Source organism: Leptidea sinapis, chromosome 15 (assembly GCF_905404315.1).
Source record: "Leptidea sinapis chromosome 15, ilLepSina1.1, whole genome shotgun sequence".
Classification (NCBI taxonomy): domain Eukaryota; kingdom Metazoa; phylum Arthropoda; class Insecta; order Lepidoptera; family Pieridae; genus Leptidea; species Leptidea sinapis.
The window spans coordinates 13,991,117-14,013,762 of record NC_066279.1 but is presented as its reverse complement, the minus strand read 5'-3'; the positions used below and the strand labels follow the sequence as shown (position 1 = coordinate 14,013,762).

Sequence of the window (22,646 nt, the reverse complement as noted above, 5' to 3'; positions counted from 1 at the left end):
GAAAATGTTGCTTCCCTGCATAGAGAGGGAAAAACTCACACAAATTACTACCCACCTAAGGGCCGGAATGAACTTTGAAAATAGAACTGTTGTCAGATGTGAAGAGTTTTATGTAAAAACAAACTAATTAAAAAATATGCTGCGGCCATGTGACTTTCTAAACAGCCAGTGTGAACATAGCGTAAACTTCTTAGAGCGGAATAAGCCGCAACAATTACTCGGTGAATTCCATATTTAAAATTTAAAAAGTCGACATAAATTGTCCTAATTTGACAACTAATTTTAAATAGGTACTACTAATATTATTATATATTATCAATAAATAGTTTAGATAAACAACTACTTTTATCTTCCTCATATTCGAAATGAAAAGTAAAGTGCTTAACACGGGTAAAAAATCAATTCCTACTCGGACTATAGCCGCCCTTGCTGCGCTCGGGCGTCTAAATAGGAACCTCGGGAAATGATTCTTTCGACCCTAGGTTAACAATCTAATATTTCCGATGATTTGGGTTTAGGCCTGATACAAGAAAGGTACGAGTGTACCGTCAGCCCGGAAATACTGAAAGGCTCAGGTGCATTCAGGAAGTTCATGCATACAGCGGCTCAACAGTTATGGTATGGGCGGGTATTATGAAGAACAGGCGAACTGAGCTCGTTTTTGTAAATGGACGCTGAAACGTTACGTTGAGGATATTCTCAGACCTTATGTCCATCCACTTGCACAAACCTTTGGCTCCGATTTTACGTTCATGCATAACAATGCGCGTTCAGCTCGGTGAACCAGTCAATACTTGGCAACGGAGAACGTCCGGGTATTGCCCTGGCCTGCACCATCGCCAGGCCTCAACCCCATCGAGCACGCATGGGACATGATCCAGAGACGTTTTTTGAAGGACTTGGACGGAGTGACAACAACCCAACAGCTGAAGGATTTGCTACAATTTCATTGGGAGCGAATACCGCAAGATGACATAAACAGTCTCATTAATTGTATGAATAATCGTTGCCGACAAGTTCTGAATAGCAGAGGATGCCATACTTTGTATTAAATTATCCTATTCTATCACAATAAATTAATTTTCTTTAGAAATTCCATTTTGTTAAAAAAATGTTTAGTTGCTTATGTACCTTAGTTTCTGCAGTATATTCTAATATTGTTAATTTCTGTTATTAAAAGAACTTATAAAGACAGCAGCTGTTATTTTTACATCATAGGACCCTAAAAATATTATTTTAAAAATAAAATACAACGTTATAATGTGAAAAACCATTCTAAAATTTAAATTAATACATGTTGCTTAGACTTTTTTGATGTGTGTATATTCAACAGTTTTATTTACGTGATTTACCCGTTTTAGATTGGAATTGTTTTTCGTTATTATCTTGAAAACAGTGCATTGCCTTGCTAAAGAGTGGCATCATTATAATCGTGTATGAAAGCTCTGTCAATTACAATATTTTTTTACCTCATAATTCGTCCTACGGGGTACTAAGTCTTAACCCAAAGCTTGGTGGTCACCTATTGCTTGGTACTCACCGCTCTTCCAACACTAGAATTAATCATCTGTACTCTGTGTCCACCCACCATGATGCTCAAGATGTGGAGTCCAAGACCAGTCATGATGATGATGCCCACCATGCTTAGCCTTCAGTGATGTGAAGAATGACGCCACCTGGAGCAATTATAGCTATAAATAATAAGCTGCTAGACAACCAATGAAAACAGGCAAGGCAGAGTTTACTACTTTATGAATTAATGTGTCTGTCTCTTTTTACTGTCACGTTTTTTTGTTTCATCGAATTTCAAATCACACCGATGCTAAAGAATTACTTTTCACTTCAAAAATCCCTTAAACTCCACCTTAAACGCCGGAAACACTTGCTCCTCCTCTTGATGTTGCAAGAAATTATATCTATGCAGAAGTTATCACTTACTCCTCATCCAAAAAGGAAATAAAGAAGTGAACAGTCTTATAACTTTCTCGTTACCTTAGCAGAACTGACAGCAATCTTAAACACCAGAAGAATAAGTCCAATAGCCACGGACTTGGCTGCCAAAAGCGTGGTGACCAGCATCCACGTGGACGTGGCTCCGACGTGGAACACCAGCGGCATCATTCCCATCATCATCTTCTTCATGCCACGGGATTCTGGAACGCAAGATCACAAAGAATATGGTGTACAATAAACTAAAAATATGCAAGTGTCGCAAATATGTCGGTCTCAGTGAGTCTTACATCTTTGTGCCGTTTCGGTCAACGGACCAGAAGAACTATCTGTATATAAGATACAGTTCATATACGTTAGTAATAATAATAATCTTTGCTTCGGAATAAAATCCATAATTTGTTAGTTACATTACATCATTCTTCAGTCATCACATTTTATAATGGTGTTATGAACAATCCTACCAAGTTTTATCGGGTGCGAATTTTAGTAATTTCAATCCTAATTTGACCGGATAAAGGGTACATTTATGATGAAGTCGAAGACAAAAGCTTGTTTAATACAAAGGTAAAGTTATTATTTGTCCGTGTTTCTAGGTTATAAAAAACTTTTAAACAAAAAAAACAACAGACTTCAAAAACACTATTCCAAAACAATGGATATAATTTGCACTAAAAAGTATAAAAATAATTGCGTATTTTTATACAATCTAATTAATTAATCTAATTCTACTAAATTACGATTATTGTTATTTTTGGAATCGGTGTCCTTCCGCCGCGACACGCTCTCGCCTCTCGCCTCCTCACTACTCAAGCACATCTCACCTATAACTATGTATGTAGTTACAAACCTATCTTGGATGACACCAACTATATCGCGATATTGAGTTATTTGTAAATTTATGATCCACTTTGCAAAACGTATGTATAGCAAATTTAAGACTTTTATGGTTTTCTCATGGATGCCATTGTCAGATCTGGACCACTTACAATGGGACCACACGGGAAGCACCAGCTTTCAAATAAAAAAAGAATTATCAAAATCTGTTCACCCAGTCGAAAGTTTAGAGGTAACGATATAAAAAAACGAGGTAAAAAAATACCGATGAATTGAGAAACTCCTCTTTTTTTGAAGTCAGTTAAAAATCTATAAAAAATATTTTGTGAAATCATACACTTGTTCGTATACACGAAAAATTAACTAAAACGTAATTGGCGTGAATAAAAGTCCTTAAACCTAGCTTTTTACTATGATATTAATAAAATGATACTAATAAAAATACTATGTTTTTGTTAACAGAACCGTTTCTGTATAGGTACCTAAAACTCTTTTTATTCAGAGCCAAGAGTTTAAACTTTTACACACACAGGTGTAGACTATCCGAGTCTCTTTAATTTGCGCCTAAGAATTGAAGAGTTCCGTTACTTTGTCATGGATCCCATAAACAGAGCCCAACCAAACTCTCACCCAACTAGCTATCTTTTCCAATAAAAAAAGAATCATCGAAATCGATTGGCGCGATATTGAGTTATTCGTAAATTTGTAGCGCAGATACTTAAATAAACAGTATTCTGTATTGTACTGTCATTGTTATAAAATAATCATAATCTAGTCCCAGGCTGTCCGATCGCTTAGATATTCAGCTGTGGTATATTTGGTAAATATATATTGTGGTATATATATTCAGTAGTAGGAGTTACAGCAGAGGCCTTTTTTTTAATAAAACATTTTTTATTTATAGATAATGCCTGAACAGCGACTGGGACTTTATTATAAACATTTACCCTTGCAATAAAACTTAAAAAATAATATTAATATACATACATACAATCCCTTATTTCTAGTATTATAATAATGAAAATCACTATTTAGAATAAAAAAGATGCACGTAGTAGACACGCGAATGCGACTAGATGGGTCGTGATCACCAAGCAACTAAAATATAAAAAAGTAAGAATTTGATTAATCTATTTTTATTACTCAAAAATATCATACCATTAATTCCATTTTCGTTTAAGTTTGGTTTAAGCTGCTCGTAATTTAAATATTTTCCCCATTCACTTTTCCCGATAAATCTATCGTTAAAGCCTTCCAGATATTTCGTGAAATACAAAATGCATTCCGATATTTTATTCATGTTAACGTTAACAATATCTGTTCCATTGGCTGTATGCGATCGACTGTTGCCAATGAGAGATATTAAAAAAAATAATGTCAACGTTCGCGCCATTTGTCGTGTAGTCGATTCAAAACTTATTCTGTGACTAAAGATTTTTGATGCAAAAATGATCATTAGATCTTTATGAAAATTATTGAGGTCATTTTCTTTTGTGATTACTTTACCGCATTATGTTTTTCGCTCAGCATACACTGGTTATTTTCCAAATAAGTAGATACCAACTCTACTATCTATGTGAATCTTAATAATTGCAAAATATTTTTCAGTATTATTTTTAATTATTTAATTTGTGTGGACAAGCAACAAAAAACCATTATAGATTCCTTAAAATCGTTTGTCCTAACTATCTATCTAACTAACCAGTGGGAGGCTCCTTTGTACAGGAAGCCGGCTAGATTATGGGTACCACAACGGCGCCTATTTCTGCACGTGAAGCAGTAATGTGTAAACATTACTGTGTTTCGGTCTGAACGGCGCCGTAGCTAGTGAAATTACTGGGCAAATGAGACTTAACATCTTATGTCTCAATGTGACGAGCGTAATTGTAGTGCTGCTCAGAATTTTTGGGTTTTTCAATAATCCTGAGCGGCACTGCAGTGCCAATACAATGCATTGTAATGAGTAGGGCGTATCAATTACCATCAGCTGAACGTCCTGCTCGTCTCGTCCCTTATTTTTATAAAAAAAAATCCATGGTCAGGCAAAAGTAATTATAATTGAGAGGGTCAGGTCAGTCTTAAGAAAAATTCAGGTTTTTTTTATTGTGAAAATAGGTTCAGTATATCGAATTGCATGTTTTGGTGATAATCCTAACTTAATAGTTATTAATCCTAATAATAAATAATCCTAACTTAATTGTTATTAAAATAGATTAATATCTATTTTCTCAAAATTGATTCCTTTAGAATACTTTTTGATCTCAGTGCTCACACTGCCACCGCTTCTGATACAAATAGCGCTCTGAGAGTTCGCTCTCAGCATAAGAAATACGGCATAAGAAACTCTCCCATCATTCGTTTTTTGCACTCTTTTAAATAAAATATACAATATTGTACTGTCATTGCTATTGCTATAAAATAATCATAATCTAGTCGCAGGCCGTCCGATCACTTAGATATTCAGCTGTGCAGTAGTAGGATTTACGAAATAGAAATTTTTTAATATTTTTTTAATAAAGGCTATCAGGAAGGTGACACTTTTGGTTCATCAATATCAAACCTCGCCAGTAATTCCATATCGCCATATGGTAGAGTTCTTGTGAGATCTTCTTCGTCATGTTCGCTTTAAAACCATTACTTATGGCTGGTCGTTCCCTTCCCTAAAATATTGTCTATGTCGATTGAGGCGATGGCTGGTCCATGCGTCATGCTCGTGAACGGGCGCTATTTGTGGTGGCTGGATGATATTGTTAGCAGAGACTCTTCTTCATGTAGTCTCATATATATTTTTATAAAGTAACCTTAACGTGTTTTTATTTATTAACTTATATTTATGTTATGACTTGCTCCTGTTGAATAGATTTTAACATTTGAGTATTTTTGTTGTATCACTCTACATATATTGTTATTATAATAATGTGAAGTAGGCTGTAGAAGTTAAAGCTCAACCTTTTCCTAAGTGACATTTCCTTAACCTGGACATATAGAGTGAATTTGTTGTGATTTGTAATGATTTATACAAATTAATGTTTGGTTCTTCGGGCAATGAAGTGGACCCCGTTTTAGACGCTTTAAAAGTAGTAGTTTCAAATCTAAATAATTTGTTTGTTTTAAAGTTAAGTGATATCCCTCACATCTGGGGTTAATTATACAATTTAAATTTGTTACCAAAAGTTTTGGGTGATTCGGGATTTGAACCCGCGCCTTTGAGTAACGTCCCAGCGCTCTACCAACTTAGCCTACTGTCCGCATGACTTGATGAATTAATTATTAAATTTATAACAAATTGTTAATTTAATTTAATTGTTTTATTAAATAACGTCATACAAAAATATGCATTTTTATTTGAAACAGAACCGACAACTTTCCTACGAAGACTTTAGAATATTATATCATGTTTTGAATCATTTTAAAATTCATATTCTGAGCGGCACTGTATTGCAACTATCAGGGCGTATAAGTCATCATTCTCATCATCTCATCAATCTCATTTTGGTTGCAGCCAACTCCCACGTAAAGTGATATTAGCTTTGTCGGTCTTGCATTGTGTCGAAAACTTAACTAGTTTATAAATTCATACAAAAATCACAAAAATGTTACTGACTATTGACAAAAACTGTGTTGTGGCTATGTGGTCGAATCATTAAGCACAAATCACAAATTGCCCATTGTTAAGTTGGAGTTCGTGAATCTCTACCGTTAATGTGAACTAAATGTGTGAAATTACTCAAATAGACTCGGGAGTAATGCTTGAGTGGTTTATATATTATATAAACAAACTACCAAACAATTAAAGCCATCCTCATGAAACGTATTCGTCTATGTGAGGATTAGCGAGTTCACTTATTCTAAACTTAAATTTAAGATATTTAATAATGATTATTCTAAAAAAGAAAAAGGCAGAATAGTCCGAATGAATGAAGAATGGCGACCGCGTATCGAAAGACGCAGTGTTGGTAGGCCACACAAGATGGACCGACGATCTAGTCAAGGTCGCCGGAATACGTTGGATGAGGAGAGCGCAGGACCGATCTTCGTTGAGATTTTTGGGGGAGGCCTTCGTCCAGCAGTGGACGTCTTCCGGCTGATGATGATGATTCTAAATATGTCTAATTAAAGTAGAAAAAATATGAATATTCCTTAGTTTAGCTTCCTTGTGCGATATTTCCTGGACGAAACTACATTGGTATCTTCAAAAAAGCGCGTACACCTATCTCAAAGGCTGGCAACGCTCCTGTGGTTCCCCTGGTGTTGCACTTGAATGTGGGTGGCGGTGATCAGTTAACATCAGGTGCGCTTGCTGTGAAGCAGTTATGTGTAAGCATTATTGTGTTTCGGTCTAAAAGGTGCGGTAGCTAGTGAAATTAATGGGCAAACGAGACTTAACATCTTATGTCTCAATGAGACGAGCGCAATCATGGTGCCAATCCTGCTCTTCCATCTCTTATAAACAGCCTTCATTGCAAAAATTAATACTTTCATCTTCTTTCAAATGTCAAGTTTTGTTATAGGTCATTTTATTATAGCATTATTTGAGTAAACAAAAACTGTTTTTTTTATAAAGACAATCATGCACTAGCACCTTTTTCCGCCGTGAAATAGAAACAGACAAGCATTATTGTGTCTCGGTTTGAAAGACACCGTACCTAGTGACATTTATAATACTCATCGATTCTGCATTGTAATGGGCAGGGTGTATTACTTACCACCAGATGAACGACTCACTCGTCTTGTCACTTTTTCTCACAAAAAAAAACAATATCGTATCGTATTTCGTACCGCTTCGAGGTGTTCAATTACTTCGACATCATTCTTTCAAACGGTCTGATGGTTTTTTACTTTGAAAGGTATCAAATAATTGTAATTTGAGGTTTTCGTTGCTACTTGACGAAACGGTACTAAGATACAGTCTATTTACACTTAGTTTTTTTATGGATGCGGAGGACAAACGAGCTTACGGGTCAGCTGGTGTTAAATGATCACCGCCGCCCACATTCTCTTGCAACATCAGAGGATTCACTGGAGCGTTTCCAGCCCTTAACTGGTGTACGCGTTCATTTTGAAGGTACCCGTGTCGTATCCACATATAAACACCGCACAAGGAAGCTCATTCCACAGCTTAGTTGTAAGTGGAAGAAAGGTTCTTGAAAACAGCATTGTGGAGGACCGCCACACATCCATATGGTGGACATAATATCCTAACTTGTGGCGTGTCGTGTGAAGGTAGAATTCGGAGGCAGGAATCAGTTGAAACAATATATTAGCGAACACAATACACATTCACACATACTCACACAATAACACATCGTCACACATACACCATACCTTAATCATTAAAGATATGGAAGATTGGGAGGGCAATTCTTTGAAAATGCGCATATTGCCTCATGTTAGGAGATTGCATAAAAGTTGTGACAAAACGCATTCTTTGAGTAAATTTTACATTTCTGCAAACATACACTTAAAGAAACTGTACAAGGGAACTATTTTAGTCTTTTACTTTTTAACTGACAGACGTTTAAAATTTTCGGTGAACGGTAATGATATTTACAGTAAATGTTAATTAGAAAATGGTGAAGGTAATGAGAAATGGTAATTATAAATCAAATAGCAAGAAGATAAAAGTTTAAACTTTTATTTAAAAATATAGTAAATCCTTTTTTTTTTCCCACATAGATATCTACTTATCAGTCGTAACAAATTATAATTTGTAATTTTTTTAGAATTGGCCGAAATGACAAAATAATCAAGATAAAAAACACAGTTTAAATAAACACATGTTTTTCTTTATATTTAAATCAGTCTTGAACATAATTTCTTACTTATTAGGTATTAAAAATGTAATAAACTTAAAAAAAACAAAATGCAATGAACTTCTTGGTAAGGCGTTGGAAGTGGTAAAAATAACTTTAAAAAAAATACACTTAATATTAATCTTAGGATTTTGTTTTAAGCAAAGGTTCATTCTGCAAAAAAATCTTATCTTACCTATTATCTATCGATTAAATCAACGAAAATCAATATAAAGAAACAAAAAACAAAAACGTCTTGGTTAGTAAATGGAAGTAAGCATCCAAGCCAAAAAAAATAAACACTTTAAAAAAAATAAACTAATTAAAATACACAGAGTCACAGGACTAGCATGATTTTACCTTTAAATAAAAATATTTCAAAACTAATTAATAATGAGTATCTATCATTGAGAGAATGTTCATAATTTACTTAAAATACCGTTTTTTGGCCGGAAAAATATCAAAATCATCATCAGAAGAACTCATATCATTATTTTTGTAAACAGGTGGCTTATAGTAATCTGTTTCGACCTCAAATCTTTTTTCTATATTTATTCGGGAAGTCGAGGGAGTCTGCGGGTCTAAGTAATTCTGATCATGTCTTCTCCAAAAACTCGAGCGCTGCTTTAATCGTAGCTTCAAATTACTACTAGTTGTCTTTTTAGAACCTGATGATGGGATTAAATCACAATCAGCTTGGGAATTTGCTTCACTTTCAGATAATGCCTCTTTCAAGGTGCTTGTATTAACAAAATTTTCAAACACTCCGGAGAAATTAGTACTGCCACTAATGTTGTATAGACTAACCATTTCGTTAATGTTACGGTCTGGTGTTAAATGCAATTTGTTGTCAGGCTGCATGTCAGAGAGATTTGTAACATTATTATTTTCTTGTACAGGCTTGAGTATTATATTTGATGTTATTTTGATATTCTCTTGGTCATTGTTATGTCGTTGAAGAAAAGCAGTGCGCAATGGTTTACTCAGCAACATTTTCTTAGGTTCCACTCTGTGTATAAAAAAATCATCTACGTAATCACTATGACTGATTTTAAATTCAGAGCGCAATCCTGTAACATTTACTTGATTAATTCCAATCTCCTTATCTATCAGGACCCCTTCACAGGTTTCTTCATGATTAAGCTCTCCGACATGTTTCACATGACTGCAATAACCGCTCAAACAAATAAAACAGCTTACCTCTCTAAAAATCAAACTTGGGTAGTCTTTCTTCCACAATACCTGGTGCACCTTATTTGTGCCCTTTAATGGCTTTAGTTTTTCAGAAGGAATCAGTAAATCTTTTTCAAAAATTTGATAATCATTAACAATTTCCAGTTTGACATTCTCTGCAGATTATGCTACAATTGTCATAAAATCATCAATATTATCAATATCTTTACCTTTAGCCACCGCTGCGTCTGCGATTCTCTTAACGGTACCACCTACTCCATCAGCTGCTCCCTTTCCATGTCCTGCTTCACTAAAGTTCCAGGTTACCAGCTTCAAATTGGGGAAGTTCCAGTAAAGTTTGGAAATTATATAGAGCATAGTTTTATTTCGATACTGACTGCTTGGTGAATCGGATAGGAAATGTAGCTGATTTACGTTTTTGTTGGTGGTCTGAATGTATTCCAGAAGCGGTACTATGTGGGCCCATATGGCGGCAGCGTCATGACGCATATTTCCGCTGACCGTGCATAATGATTTAGCCGTTATTTGGTCATCTTCATTAGTTAAATATAAAACTGCAGTATGTAGTGTCAATACTTTCCTGCTACCTCCAAAATGAAATGACTGGACTTAAGAGTGATATTTATAGCCATAGTTCTCACTAAAGTCAATGTGAACTATGGCTTCACATTTCTTCAAGTTAAATTTTAGATCTTTCAAAGCAGTATATTGCCATCTTCTTGTACCTTCATGCTTCAAAAATTCTGGAATCAGACTTTCAAATATTGCAACAGCTTCTTTTGGAGGGGCAGTTACTTTTACCTTTGCGATAACCCTTTTTGTCTTTTCCACACCCTTTGTGACGTACGTCTCTTTCTTATGTTCCCATTTACTGTATGTTATTGCTTCATCTATATCTAACAAGTATTCAAGCTTTTTATCTTTACAGGTACCGCATCTTCTCAACAAGCATGATGTATTGGAACAACATAGTCTATTGATAACTTCTGCAGAGTCCTTTTCTTTGATTATTTAACGAGAATGTAATACTACCAACAATAGTTCTATGTTCGCATGAGTTTTACACAAACATGTTTCTCTATCACTGACATCTGATATGAGTACCCAAAATGGCCTTTGCTTGCAAAAATATGAATAACTAACTTTGGTATTTTCTGCTTCAAAAAGTTTATGAAGATTTTTCATAGAATCTAATAAATATCTTCGTTGTTTTTTAGTCTTGTCCCGGGATATACATTCTTTTTTTCCAGCAGTCATTCTTGAAATGTCGTCTCTGTCAAAAAAGGTTACAATGTCCTGCTTTAACTTTTGATAATAGTTTTTTTTGTTTCCTCGTTTCTTTCTCTAACAGTAAAGTGTTTAGTTTCAGACAAGACCTTATGCTCTTTTAGTATTGATTTGTGTTGAAGTATCCACATACTTGTTTGTGACCACTCACTAAATATATTTTTTTCTTTTTTTGATTTCAGCGCCTGATAATTAGTCTCCAACGTTTTTTTCATAGCTTCACCAAACAAAACCTTTTTCTTGACGTCATTTATCTTTGACTTGTCATTTATTAGTCTCAGAGCTCTAGAATTTGGACTTTCTACTCGTTTTTTCAGTCTCTGACAAAGTTTTCTGTAGTTATTTAGTTTTTTCTGTAATTCTTGTTTTTGTAATGTATACATCTTTTCTTTTTTCTGCATCATGTACTTTAGTTTTCTTATCTTCTTATTTAAATTCTGAAAAATCGGATTGGCCTCGTCATTTCTTTGTTCTCGTTCTGGGTTTGTATCGTGGTCTCGAATATCATGCTGTTCATGTTCCTCATCATTATCATTTTTTAAGGGGTCGGTTTCACTATCACTCGGAGTATTAACATCCATAATTTTTTGTCCTCGTTTCAGTAATAGTTTCCTTTGGTAAAATTTATTGAAATTTTCTCTCCATTTTTTCCTTTGTAACTTTTTAGCTTTTGGTGTCAAATCTTTAATACTTAAAATTTTCTTACTTTCTTTTCTTTTTAAGTACCTCTGCCGTTCCTTCTCTTTTTCTCGAGCGTATTTTTCTGGATCAGACTTAATTTTAGCGTATCTTTCTCTCCGAGCTAATTTAGCCTTCTCTAGTATCTCTTCTTTAGTGCACGGCATTGTGAAATTCCTGTCAAAAAATAACTAATTTGTTTAAAATTTTCGCGGCTAAAACACATTGAAATATAAGAAATCATACGGTTTTAACGATTAAACGGATTCGATAGTGCACAACACAGGAATCACAATAAAAAATTATTATAATTACCATTTCTAAAATTTACTCATTACCATTTAATTTAGAGTAATGGAAAATATGGTAATTATGCAACTGGTAATTAGGATTTCAAACATTTTGTTGAATAAAGAGTTATTTATAAGGATTATGAAATTTTTACCTGCTTTACCTAAAACCGGAGTTATAACAACTTAAATAAACGTATCAGTTTAAAAAAATAATCATCTACTTACCAAAAAAATTTAAAATGGCGATTAGACTATATTTCGACAAAAGCAAACCACGACGAGAAATTTTAATATGGCGCCAAAAAATGCGGTCTTTGATGCCTGTAGTTTGGTCGGGCGCCGAGTGCAAACTGGCGCAAACTTGTTAAGGCAGTTAAGGGTATGAGTTCTCAAATTTTTAGGTAGTAAATTAACGCGAATATAATTTAAACTGTAATTATAAAGTTACCCGAAGACATACTTTAAGAGCATTCTTTCTACTTAATTTATGTTATTTATGTAAAACAACTTGTGTATAGGGCTAAGGAAACTATTGCTATTTGAGAATATTGATCTATAATTACATTCTTTAAAAGGGATTTAGCTATATTGAACAAAAACTTAATCAAAATGTAAAATGAAAAAAAATGAAATAAAACGAATGGTAATTAGAATCTGGATGCTTGGAACCAAATTTCTCTAAATTTAATAAAAAAAATATGGTTTCTAATAGTCTAGTTTAGATCTGTAGTACTTATATTCATATGTAGTTTTATCAAAATTCAAATATTTGCACTGTAGAAGATTCTTTTCCATCCGCCGCGTAATACTTAAAGAAATGCCCGGGATCTTCTGACATAGGTTTTGTCACCTAAAAGAAGATCATACATCATGTAATAATTAATACATTTGGTACCAAGGTAAGAAATTTGAATTTCATTTTATTAATAAATTACAAAAACTGAATGAAACAACGTAAAAAACACATTTATTGAACCAAAAGAAAAGAAAAGAGTAATAATATAACATTAACACAGATCGCGCCGGCCTCACTGCGTTGCGGGGCGAACAACGCTATGTCCTGATGGTTGGAATTCCAGCCGATGATGGCTTCGTCACGGTTTTGTACACGGAGCCAAAGTTCGAGCGGGCGGAAGTATCTACAATTGTATATTCTGTATTAATAATTTAATTTAATTATTAATTAATTTAATTTAATTATTAATTAATTTAAGTATTTAATAAACAATATTATGTAGAGCTTTATATCTTTCATCATCATCATCATCGCCAGCCGGAAGACGTCTACTGCTGGACAAAGGCCTCCCCCAAAGATATCCATGACGTTTAGTTCACTGGAAACAAACATCAGGCGATGGATTTATATATATGTTAAGATATTGTGAATATCAATGACACAATTAATTGAATGGAGAGCTACAGATGTCTGTAAGACAGCCCTTAAAATAATTTAAAAGCTGTCACAATACACAAAGAAATGAGAACGGCAGCTGGTGTACCGCCCTATTAAAAGAATGTTTTGGGTTTATATTTTCCCAACTTTAGTATTTCGCAACTGGCTCTTTTTTCAGTTTTTCAAATATTTTTTTAAAGTAGGGGGAAGAAAATAATTAAATAAAACTCAATTTACAAACAGAAACGGAACGCCATTTTTTAAATTATTTTTCAACCTTTTTCGGGTACGCCCATCGATTGTTTTAAATCTTGAATGCCAAAAAAAGAACAACTGTCATGTCAAAGTGAAAATCAGGGTATTTGAATTTCACATTTACAAAAACGTGAAACTCTATTTACTAGCTGTTTTATATCGTGTACTGTGTGTTTTTTGAAACATTGGCTTATTTATTACTACATCTTTTCACAACGACGTTGAGTTGAGTTTGTGCTCCTTCATTCAAAAAACTGTACAGTTTGCGAAAGGAAGCTTATTACGTTGTTTTGATTTTGCGAAAAGGACACTGTGTTGTGTTAAAACGTCTTATTTTGTGCTGTGATTGTGGAGTCGAATCTGAACTATTGCAGCAAAAATGCCGATCGTGCGTGTGGTAGAGAGCAAGTGGCAGCAAAAAATTCAATTGTTGAAGATGCTCTTGGGGACCCCGATTCTTCCGTCAGAGCGAAAATCAGCCATTACAACGCAACATACTTATACACTTAGAAGAGTTCCAATTATTTGCTTCAAACTATGGCCGACTTGATTCTTTTTGCTTGTGGTATCAAATAAAGCAGGCGCGTTCATATGTCGGTGAACATTTCAGGTTTCACGGTATTTACACATTAGAAGTGAGCCGTGACCAATACCTGGATTGCAGGGAATAAATCCAATGCTGCTTCGGGCAAATATAAAGTCTCGCCACTCTTCAGGAAAAATATACTTTGTTTTTATTGTAACTGAAGTAGGTAATCGTGGCAGAGAAGCAATAATAAGTTATTATTGCAACTGCATTGTAGGGCTGAGAACTGTGGGGTGTTGCTCCAATGTGATGAGTATCATCTGGTACCTGGGCTATGCTCGCCATGAGGGTGTGACGCGACCAGCTAACTTCTTGGATGACGTTATTTTAAGAGTGTAGTTGATTGAAAAGGCGCCGCTATCCATACGTTTCTATACTACATGTAGATAAGATATGTCTCAATAAAGATCATTTAATCAAAAGTTGTTTTTGTTATTCAAAATATGCAAGTAGTATATTATGTAGTAGTAGTAGACTGCCTGGTGGGAGTTCTAAAGTATCCTAGAACATGGGAAAATTGTGGTTTTACACGAAGAAAACCGGTTGCTAGTTGAGCAGTAGGTAGCATTTAACAGACTTCAAAAAAGGAGTTTTTCTTATGGAATAGGAGGACAAACGAGCGTACGGGTCACCTGGTGTTAAGTGATCACACCGCCCACATACTCTTGCAACACCAGAAGAATCACAAGAGCGTTGCTGGCTTTTAAAGAAGGTGTACGCGCGTTTTTTGAAGGTACCCATGTCGTATCGTCCCGGAAACATCGCACAAGGAAGCTTCTCAATTCGACGCGTATATATATATTTTGGTTCAGTTATGTTTCTTGCTTTTTTATCTGACCGTTTATTTATACATATACATATGTATGTACGTGTGTATATAAGAATGATTTTGTTTCAATTATTTGTGTAGGTATTGATCTCTAAAAGTCAAGCAAACGGGGTCGTAACATAACCCCAAAACTTCTTAAAAAAACAAACTTACTTATGACTCCCAACGTTATGAAAAAAAGAAAATTAATACCACATATTCTTATACAATGATCTATTAAATGTAAATATTTCATGTTTCAACACGACTTTTTTTTGGTGTACGTGACTTCCACTGAAACCTGCCATTCGCCCTTGAAAACAAAATTTTGTGATCGATGCGGGACTCGAACCCACGACCTTCCGTGCCAGAGGTCTGCCAGCTGAGCTAACCGTTCGAGTGACGTATCGTCATAAAATCTTGTTTGCTTTGTTCAACTCACAGTTTGTTAAAGAACTGAACGCTAGAGGTCGTGGGTTCGTGTCCCGCATCGTTCATAAAATTTTGTTTTTATATTTTAAGTAAGTAAGTATATCTTTATTTGGAACAAACACTACAAATACACGTAAACATTTATAAAATATAATAACACATAATATGAAAAAACTTATCTAAAAAATTACTATAATATGCCTAATCAAATTAAAACTAACATACATTAAAAAACTAAAGTAAGGCTAGTAGTTCTATATCAACATAATAAGGTGGTGTTTACAGTGTTTTGTCCCAAAAAGGTTTGCACTCAGCATATTAGTTGGGTTGGGTCACCCAACACTGATTTTCAGTAGCTACCTTCAATAAGGCAGCCGTCGTAATTACAGCCACAAGTGCTTCCATTATTAAATACAATAATTATGTAATAAATAAATAAATGATAGTACTCAAAACATAAGGTAAAAAATAATATTATAGTAGATGGCTTGGTCGTAACAGTTATAAATTAGATATATATTGATTATATAATATATAAAATTCTGTTTGTCCCGTTGTTTCTTACCAAATTCCTCTGAAACGGCTGCACCAATTTGTATGAAATTTTGTGTGCATACCGGTTTTTTATAATAATATTTTTTTTTATATTTTATATGCCAAAATAAAGTTTGCGAGATCAGTTAATAGATATATACATATACAAATAAATAAATAATTAGCAGTATTTTATATTTAAAAAAAAAGTATAATATATATATATTTATACATACATTTACACATTAAATAAATTCATTGAAACTATGAAAGAGATTTGCGGCGTGATTTTTTTTTTATCTACATATTAAGATTTATTTTGAGAGAGGCCCGACTGAAGTGTAAACAAATACATTTTATAATTATTTCTAAACGTATAAACACTATGTATATTACGAAGGGGAGGAGGTAAGTCATTCCATATTTTAGCATAATTATAACAAAAGCCTCCTTCGAATGCCGCTGACCGGTGTGGTGGAACACAGAGCAGGTAAGGAGAAGCTCTAGTGTGATACTTGCAAGTGTCAGCAGACCATCGTAAAGAAGAGTGGCGAAATGCAATTGTCTCCGATATTCCATTTTAAGCATTTTAGCATTATTTAGATATGGTGAGACATGTTCACGAGGAGGGATTTTAAAACAATATTTAGCGCAGGCATTTTGTACCCGCTGAATAAGATTTTTAGTTCTTGCTAAGAACCTGTGACTTATAACTGCATCGGCATAATTAAATTTAGATAGAACTAGACTCTCACAAAGCTTGATACGTGTCCCTACATTCAAGTAATTCCGAATATTATATAAAATTTTAAGTCGATAGAAACAGTTTCGAACGGTAGTGAGCGTATGCTTCTCAAATCTTAACTGTTCGTCCATTAATAAACCCAAGTTACGTGCTTCACTAACTCTTTCGATACTTTTCCCATTTATTTGAAGTAATGGATGCTGTTGGCCAATAATATCGATCTGATTTTTAGTTCCTAATTTATCGGGATTTAATAATAGAGTATGTGACTCTGACCTCTCTGAAATACGTTGCAAGTCTTCATTTAGTTTCGTAACAGTGCTACTAACATCGTCAGGCTTACATGTAATATATAATTGTATGTCGTCAGCATATAAGTGGAACTTACAATGCCTAATACTTTCTACAATGTCTGCGCAGTAAAGTGCAAAAATTATAGGGCCTAGGATGGAACCTTGTGGAACACCTCGATTGACAGGAGTAAATTCAGAAAAAAATTTCTTGCCATCAATTGATGTAAGCTCCACAGTCTGCTTACGATATTCTAAGTAACTTAGAAACTATTTAAGAGTGTCCAAGCTTTAGCCATAAAATTTTAACTTAGATATTAATAAAGATCTATTTATAGTTTCAAAGGCACGCGAGAAGTCTAGTAAGACCAAGATTGTACCCGCCTCCTTATCTTGTGCATCTAATATATTATCCAATACTTCCATTAAAGCAGTTGTTGTGCTATACCGTTTCCGGAAACCCGATTGCAATTTTGGTAGTATGTTATTTATCTCTAAATATTCTGTGAGTTGAGCATAAACAATTTTTCTAATAATTTCGATAGGCACGGTAATGTACTGATTGGTCGTAACTCTTTCATTAAATTAATATTTTCTTTTTTCTTTTTTCACCAAAGCTGTTTGCCAAATTGTAGGGAATACACCAGATAATATGGATGTATTCATTATGCTAGTGATGACGGGTAAAGCGTGGGGTAACAATAATTGGAGCATATCAAGTGAAATACCATCAAGACCAACAGCGTTAGAATGTAACGAACGTATTATTTTTAAAACAGATATTTCGTACGTGGGCTTTAAAGAAAATACACTACGGTTATACCTATTATTCTCATAATAATAAAGAGTCGAAATCGGTACATATTGGCTTCCAGGTACATTCACAAAATGTGAATTTATTAAATCAGGATCCCTAAGATGCCCAGGAAGATCATTGTAATTTTTTTGATTGACATTAACATGCCTTCTCACATGTTTCCAAAGAACTTCCGATTTATGTAAATTCGAATTTATATAAGTGTCAAAATATACCGCTTTTGCCCTGTTAATTGCGGCCGTAACTTCAGACTTGAGGTCTTTATAACAATTTTTAGACGCCTCCGATTTGTTAATTCTAGCCCTTATTTGTCCTTCATCCCTGCGTCTCATAAGTAACTTAATATTATAAGTTATCCATGGATATTGATGGTCGCGTATGCATATGGTCTTCAACGGAGCTAATATATCGAACAACCACAAAACGTTCTGACTGAATTGGTCTACCATGTCATTAACATTAGGCGCTTGTGAAATATTCTGCCAGTTAATTAAATTGAATGCACTTTCTAAATTGTCCGATTTTATATCCTTAAGCGGCCTAAAGATTATTTTTTGTGACGAAAGTTTATCCCTCGTGATGTTGAGATTAAAAGATATAAATGTGTGAGCGCTGACCTCCGCAACTAAGTCAAGACACACGTTATGTACTTTTGTGTTCGAATAAACAAGATCAAGTAAAGTTGCAGTATCCCCAGTAAAATGTGTTGGTTCATTAATATGTTGTTTCAAGTTATGAATTGTTAGAAAATTATCTAAGCCCTTGCTACTTGTTTTCTGAGAGTTTAAGTAATTTATGTTAAAATCTCCTTTAAAATTTTATTTGTGTATTAATCCTAGAAGTGAGGGTTATCACTTTAAACACATAGCAAATTGTTTAGATTTACAAGAGCGACATTTCAAGTCAATTTCCTAATATGCAAATATTGGGGTTGAGCAGGTTATCAACTATAAAGTTGTTTAACTAGGTTTTACAAGAATCCTGAGCAGCACTGCACTGTAATGGTCAGGGCGTATCAATTACCATCAGCTGAACGTACTGCTCGTCTCATCCCTTTTTGTCATAAAAAAGGCGACCTTCCACGTGGTCTAATGCCTTCTACTTTACTTTAGTTTGCGGGTAATAATAAGTAATTACCTGCAAAACGGAGGAAATCCGTAAACAACTCACCTAACAAGAGATTCCGGTGATATTCTGTTAGTTTTCCCGCGTGTCATTGACCGGATGACGTCAGACGTAGGCTTCGATGATCCCGATTGCATTATTTCACTGTTAAAATATAATAAAAGTATGTTTGTCCATATGTACGTATGCAAGGAGTACTTCTTTGGCGTAATAAAACAAAAATATTGTAATAAAGAAGGTATTAATTACAACCAATGAAAATATTATTATACCACATGATTTAGTTAATAAACATGGAATCCCGTGGTCTCTCTCTGCAGTACAAATGTAAGTAAGGTTTTGTTTGTTTATAATCCAATTCACTAGAGAGAATAACTTCTTTACTTTTAGTTTTTAATATTGTTTTGTAAAACTTGCAATGAGCGATTCTCTCCTAACACAGATTATCTAAATCTACCAGGAGAGTTTCATATGTGATTGTAAATGACTGTGTACAAATAAAGAAATTTTGATTTGATATGATTGATTGGACAATGACATCTGAAAGTATGTATGTAAATTAGGGAATCAAAGACCAAAACGAATTAGGCGCAACGTGGACAGATTGATGTACTATTAGTGTCAAGTGTCAATGTGTCAAGAGTTTATCGCCGCCTCCGCAGTCCCGCCGCGACCACGATTCATGCAATTGGATCGAAATATTTGCATGTCTCGTCATTTTTCTTGAACTTTTTTTTCTTACTTACATGCAGCAGCAGTGCTATCAATCCGAGGTACATTTTGATACCGTCTCAGTGTGGTGTTGCAAATCTGGTGTATGTATGGTGTCTAGTTTGGTAGCTTACGGACATGGTGGCGCGACTGGTTGCGCCGCCATGGTGTCCCGGTGAAATTTAGCTCTTATATCTATAGGTTATATAATATACTATTCACCTTAAAAGGTAATGCATTTAGTAATAAGACCTTTGTAACTTATCGTAATTATAAATGTAATATTGTAATTACCACTGGTGAATCTAAATAAACAAATAAACTGTTACCTCAGGAGTCTGCCAGCATCTCTACTCCTGTATAGATCACATTCGTGCAGGTGTCCAGCGTGTCCGGATACAACACACGCCTGCTCAAAGATCTGGAACTCCAGAATACTTGCCAGGAAGTATTTTATGTACTCCTAAAATGGAAAATAATTTAAAAACCGTTTATATATTCGAGGCTTAACTAATTCTAAAAGTGTACAAACAAGCCATTTTAGCTTTTGTATGTTCTTCTCATCGGCTCTACTTTTTTCAATCATACGGAAAATGAAAAAAATTACAATTCACAAGTCATTTAATTTTGAAACTAACATGAACAAAATATTAAATAAAATTTTTGATTATTGGGTATGTGATCAGTGAACATGTTAAATCTTATATTGAACCTCGCGCTCCATTTCGTATGTAACTATACAAAAATTATGATTATCAATTAATAGTCATAATTTTCCATAGCCAAATGGCAAAGAACGGAACCCATATGGATTCGTCATGTCTGTCTGTCTGTCCGTCCGTATGTCACAGCCACTTTTTCCGAAACTTTATTAAGAACTACACTGTTGAAATTATTAAATTAAATAATAATTTAAATAATTGTTATTCTGTAAACCGCATTAAGATTTTCACACAAAGAGAGAAAAAAAAAACACTAAATTTTGGGGATCCCCATACTTAGAACTGAAACTCAATTTTTTTTAAATTGACTTTTGCGTAAAAGTTACATTTTTACTTTTATTTTAGTTAACCCGACGTTTTAAGACCTTTTCAAGGTCAAAACACAGTTACAATTACAAGCGTATAAATCCTTTAAAAGTGTAACACTCGCGTTAATCAATGAAAATACTATGACTTATGTGTATTTTTTTTAATAGTATTTATGTTCGGTCTTTGCATTGAATATTGTTTGGTAAAGTGCCAGTTAATTTCAACTGTGGAGATCGAACTTGCTAAGGTGCCATCTATCGCTACTGTACTTCAACCCTGAGTTGAAAAACGGTGGTGCTAGTCGCGACAATCGCGTGACGTACGCGTGTGTGGGCGCAACTCATAAGCCTACATAAGCTCTCTTCCGCTTCGACCCGCGCCGTACGAGAAGGTTCCGTCCGAGACATTCTGGGCCGCCCTTCGAGCCTCGAGGCTCGAACCACGTTGGTTCCTGTAGTGCCGTGCACCGGTGGATGCTGTGTGGCGAGGAGCAGTAAAGGTAGGTGATAGATGCATTGTTCCTTTTTTCACCGTTGCTTTATTGCGCCTACCAAATAATCTACAGTCCATTCTTAATATCGAACAATTTATTTAATGTCGCCATTGAAACGCCATTGTATCCGCTGCAGCTCATTTTCGCTGCACTTCTTAATCGCGGTTACATTTTACATTTTCATCCTTTAGGATACACACAAGGTTTACCTTGTCTTTAGTTTTACTTCAAAATAATAAAATTACTCTGTGCCTGTTGCCATTGAAGTTTTGATTAGAAATTCATCATTATAAGAAATAGTCACCTGATCAGCAATAATGTGATACTTGGAACCGGGGTCAAAGTCTGCTTCAGTCCTTGGTATGGGTGGAACTACCCCCTGAAAGCGATTTATAAACTTTTAACGATTATCGAGGTAAATTTCAATACTAATTATGAAAAATATATTCTAGGTATTTAAAATTACAATAATAATAATCCTTTATTAAATCCAATTTGCTTACAAAACTTTTTTGACTGAGACTTTAAACGAATATTAATATTAATATTAATGAAATTTATATATCTAATTTTGAAAATTGGTTCAACCTTGAGTAACCTCCTCCAATACTCTCCATGTACTTCTATTTTTTTAATTCTTCCTCACAGTTTCTTACCTTCTAGCTGTATTATCAAAACATTTGTAATTTTAATTGTTGTTTACTGGAAGATCTAGAATTAAGTTAAATATCCAATCTAAAAATGACCTAATCCATATCAGAAGACCGGCATCGACGATCAGGTCATCTGCGATTGGCTTGATTCTTTGGAGTTGCGTAGAAATGTGGGTTCTCTCTGCATCTGTACGCCCTGTGCTGCCCCGGGGCGTATTAAGAATAGGGTAGTCCCAGGTCCAAGGGTGTCGCAAGAGGCGACTACGGGCTTTTTGAAAGTGGGAGAGTCACGCTGCTGTCTTATGACGTCAGCACAATCGGGCCAGACTCGTCCGGGTTACTTACCACACTCGCACAGAATACCGGCGTGAAGTAGCGGCCTAGTGCCGCTATGTTTCGCATAGGTTAGTGTCAAGGACCGGAGGCCATTCCCCCCCGTCCTTCACCCCCCCAACAAAATATGAGAGCGGTATTTAAAGAGAAATTACCCCAGGAGGGTACCGGCTCTTGTAGAGCCGGAGAATCCCTCCCCGAGCATTCGCGCTCGGGCTGCCCCTCGTATTCTGGGGAGGGCACAGTACCGCGTATGTCACAGGACAAACAGGGCAGCAACACCATGGCACCCCGCTCCACGCTTAATGTGGACTTTTGTAACATCCGGGGAATTCACTCCAACTTAAACGCCGTCCACCACCACCTTGAGACGGCGCAGCCGGCCTTGTGTTTCCTTACGGAGACGCAG

The 22,646-nt window shown here is 35.0% G+C and overlaps 2 protein-coding genes across 3 annotated transcripts in view; one reads left to right on the top strand and one right to left on the bottom strand.

The window, feature by feature from the left end:
* Positions 1-22,646, top strand: part of LOC126968316 (zinc finger protein 675-like) — a 288,679-nt gene that overhangs the window by 63,553 nt on the left and 202,480 nt on the right. The gene's annotated exons all lie outside the window — the stretch shown is intronic.
* Positions 1,591-22,646, bottom strand: part of LOC126968308 (angiotensin-converting enzyme-like) — a 46,033-nt gene continuing 24,977 nt past the window's right edge. Inside the window, exons 12-16 of one of the 2 annotated variants that reach the window (XM_050813247.1) lie at positions 21,556-21,630; positions 20,057-20,190; positions 19,062-19,160; positions 1,993-2,153; positions 1,591-1,676 (exon numbers count right to left, since the gene is read on the bottom strand). In XM_050813247.1, coding sequence (XP_050669204.1) covers positions 2,015-2,153; positions 19,062-19,160; positions 20,057-20,190; positions 21,556-21,630 — 447 coding nt within the window. In that variant the 3' untranslated portion in view covers positions 1,591-1,676; positions 1,993-2,014. Of the gene's footprint in view, positions 1,677-1,992; positions 2,154-12,976; positions 13,171-19,061; positions 19,161-20,056; positions 20,191-21,555; positions 21,631-22,646 lie in introns of those variants that run through there. The other variant, XM_050813245.1, reaches the window with a different exon arrangement.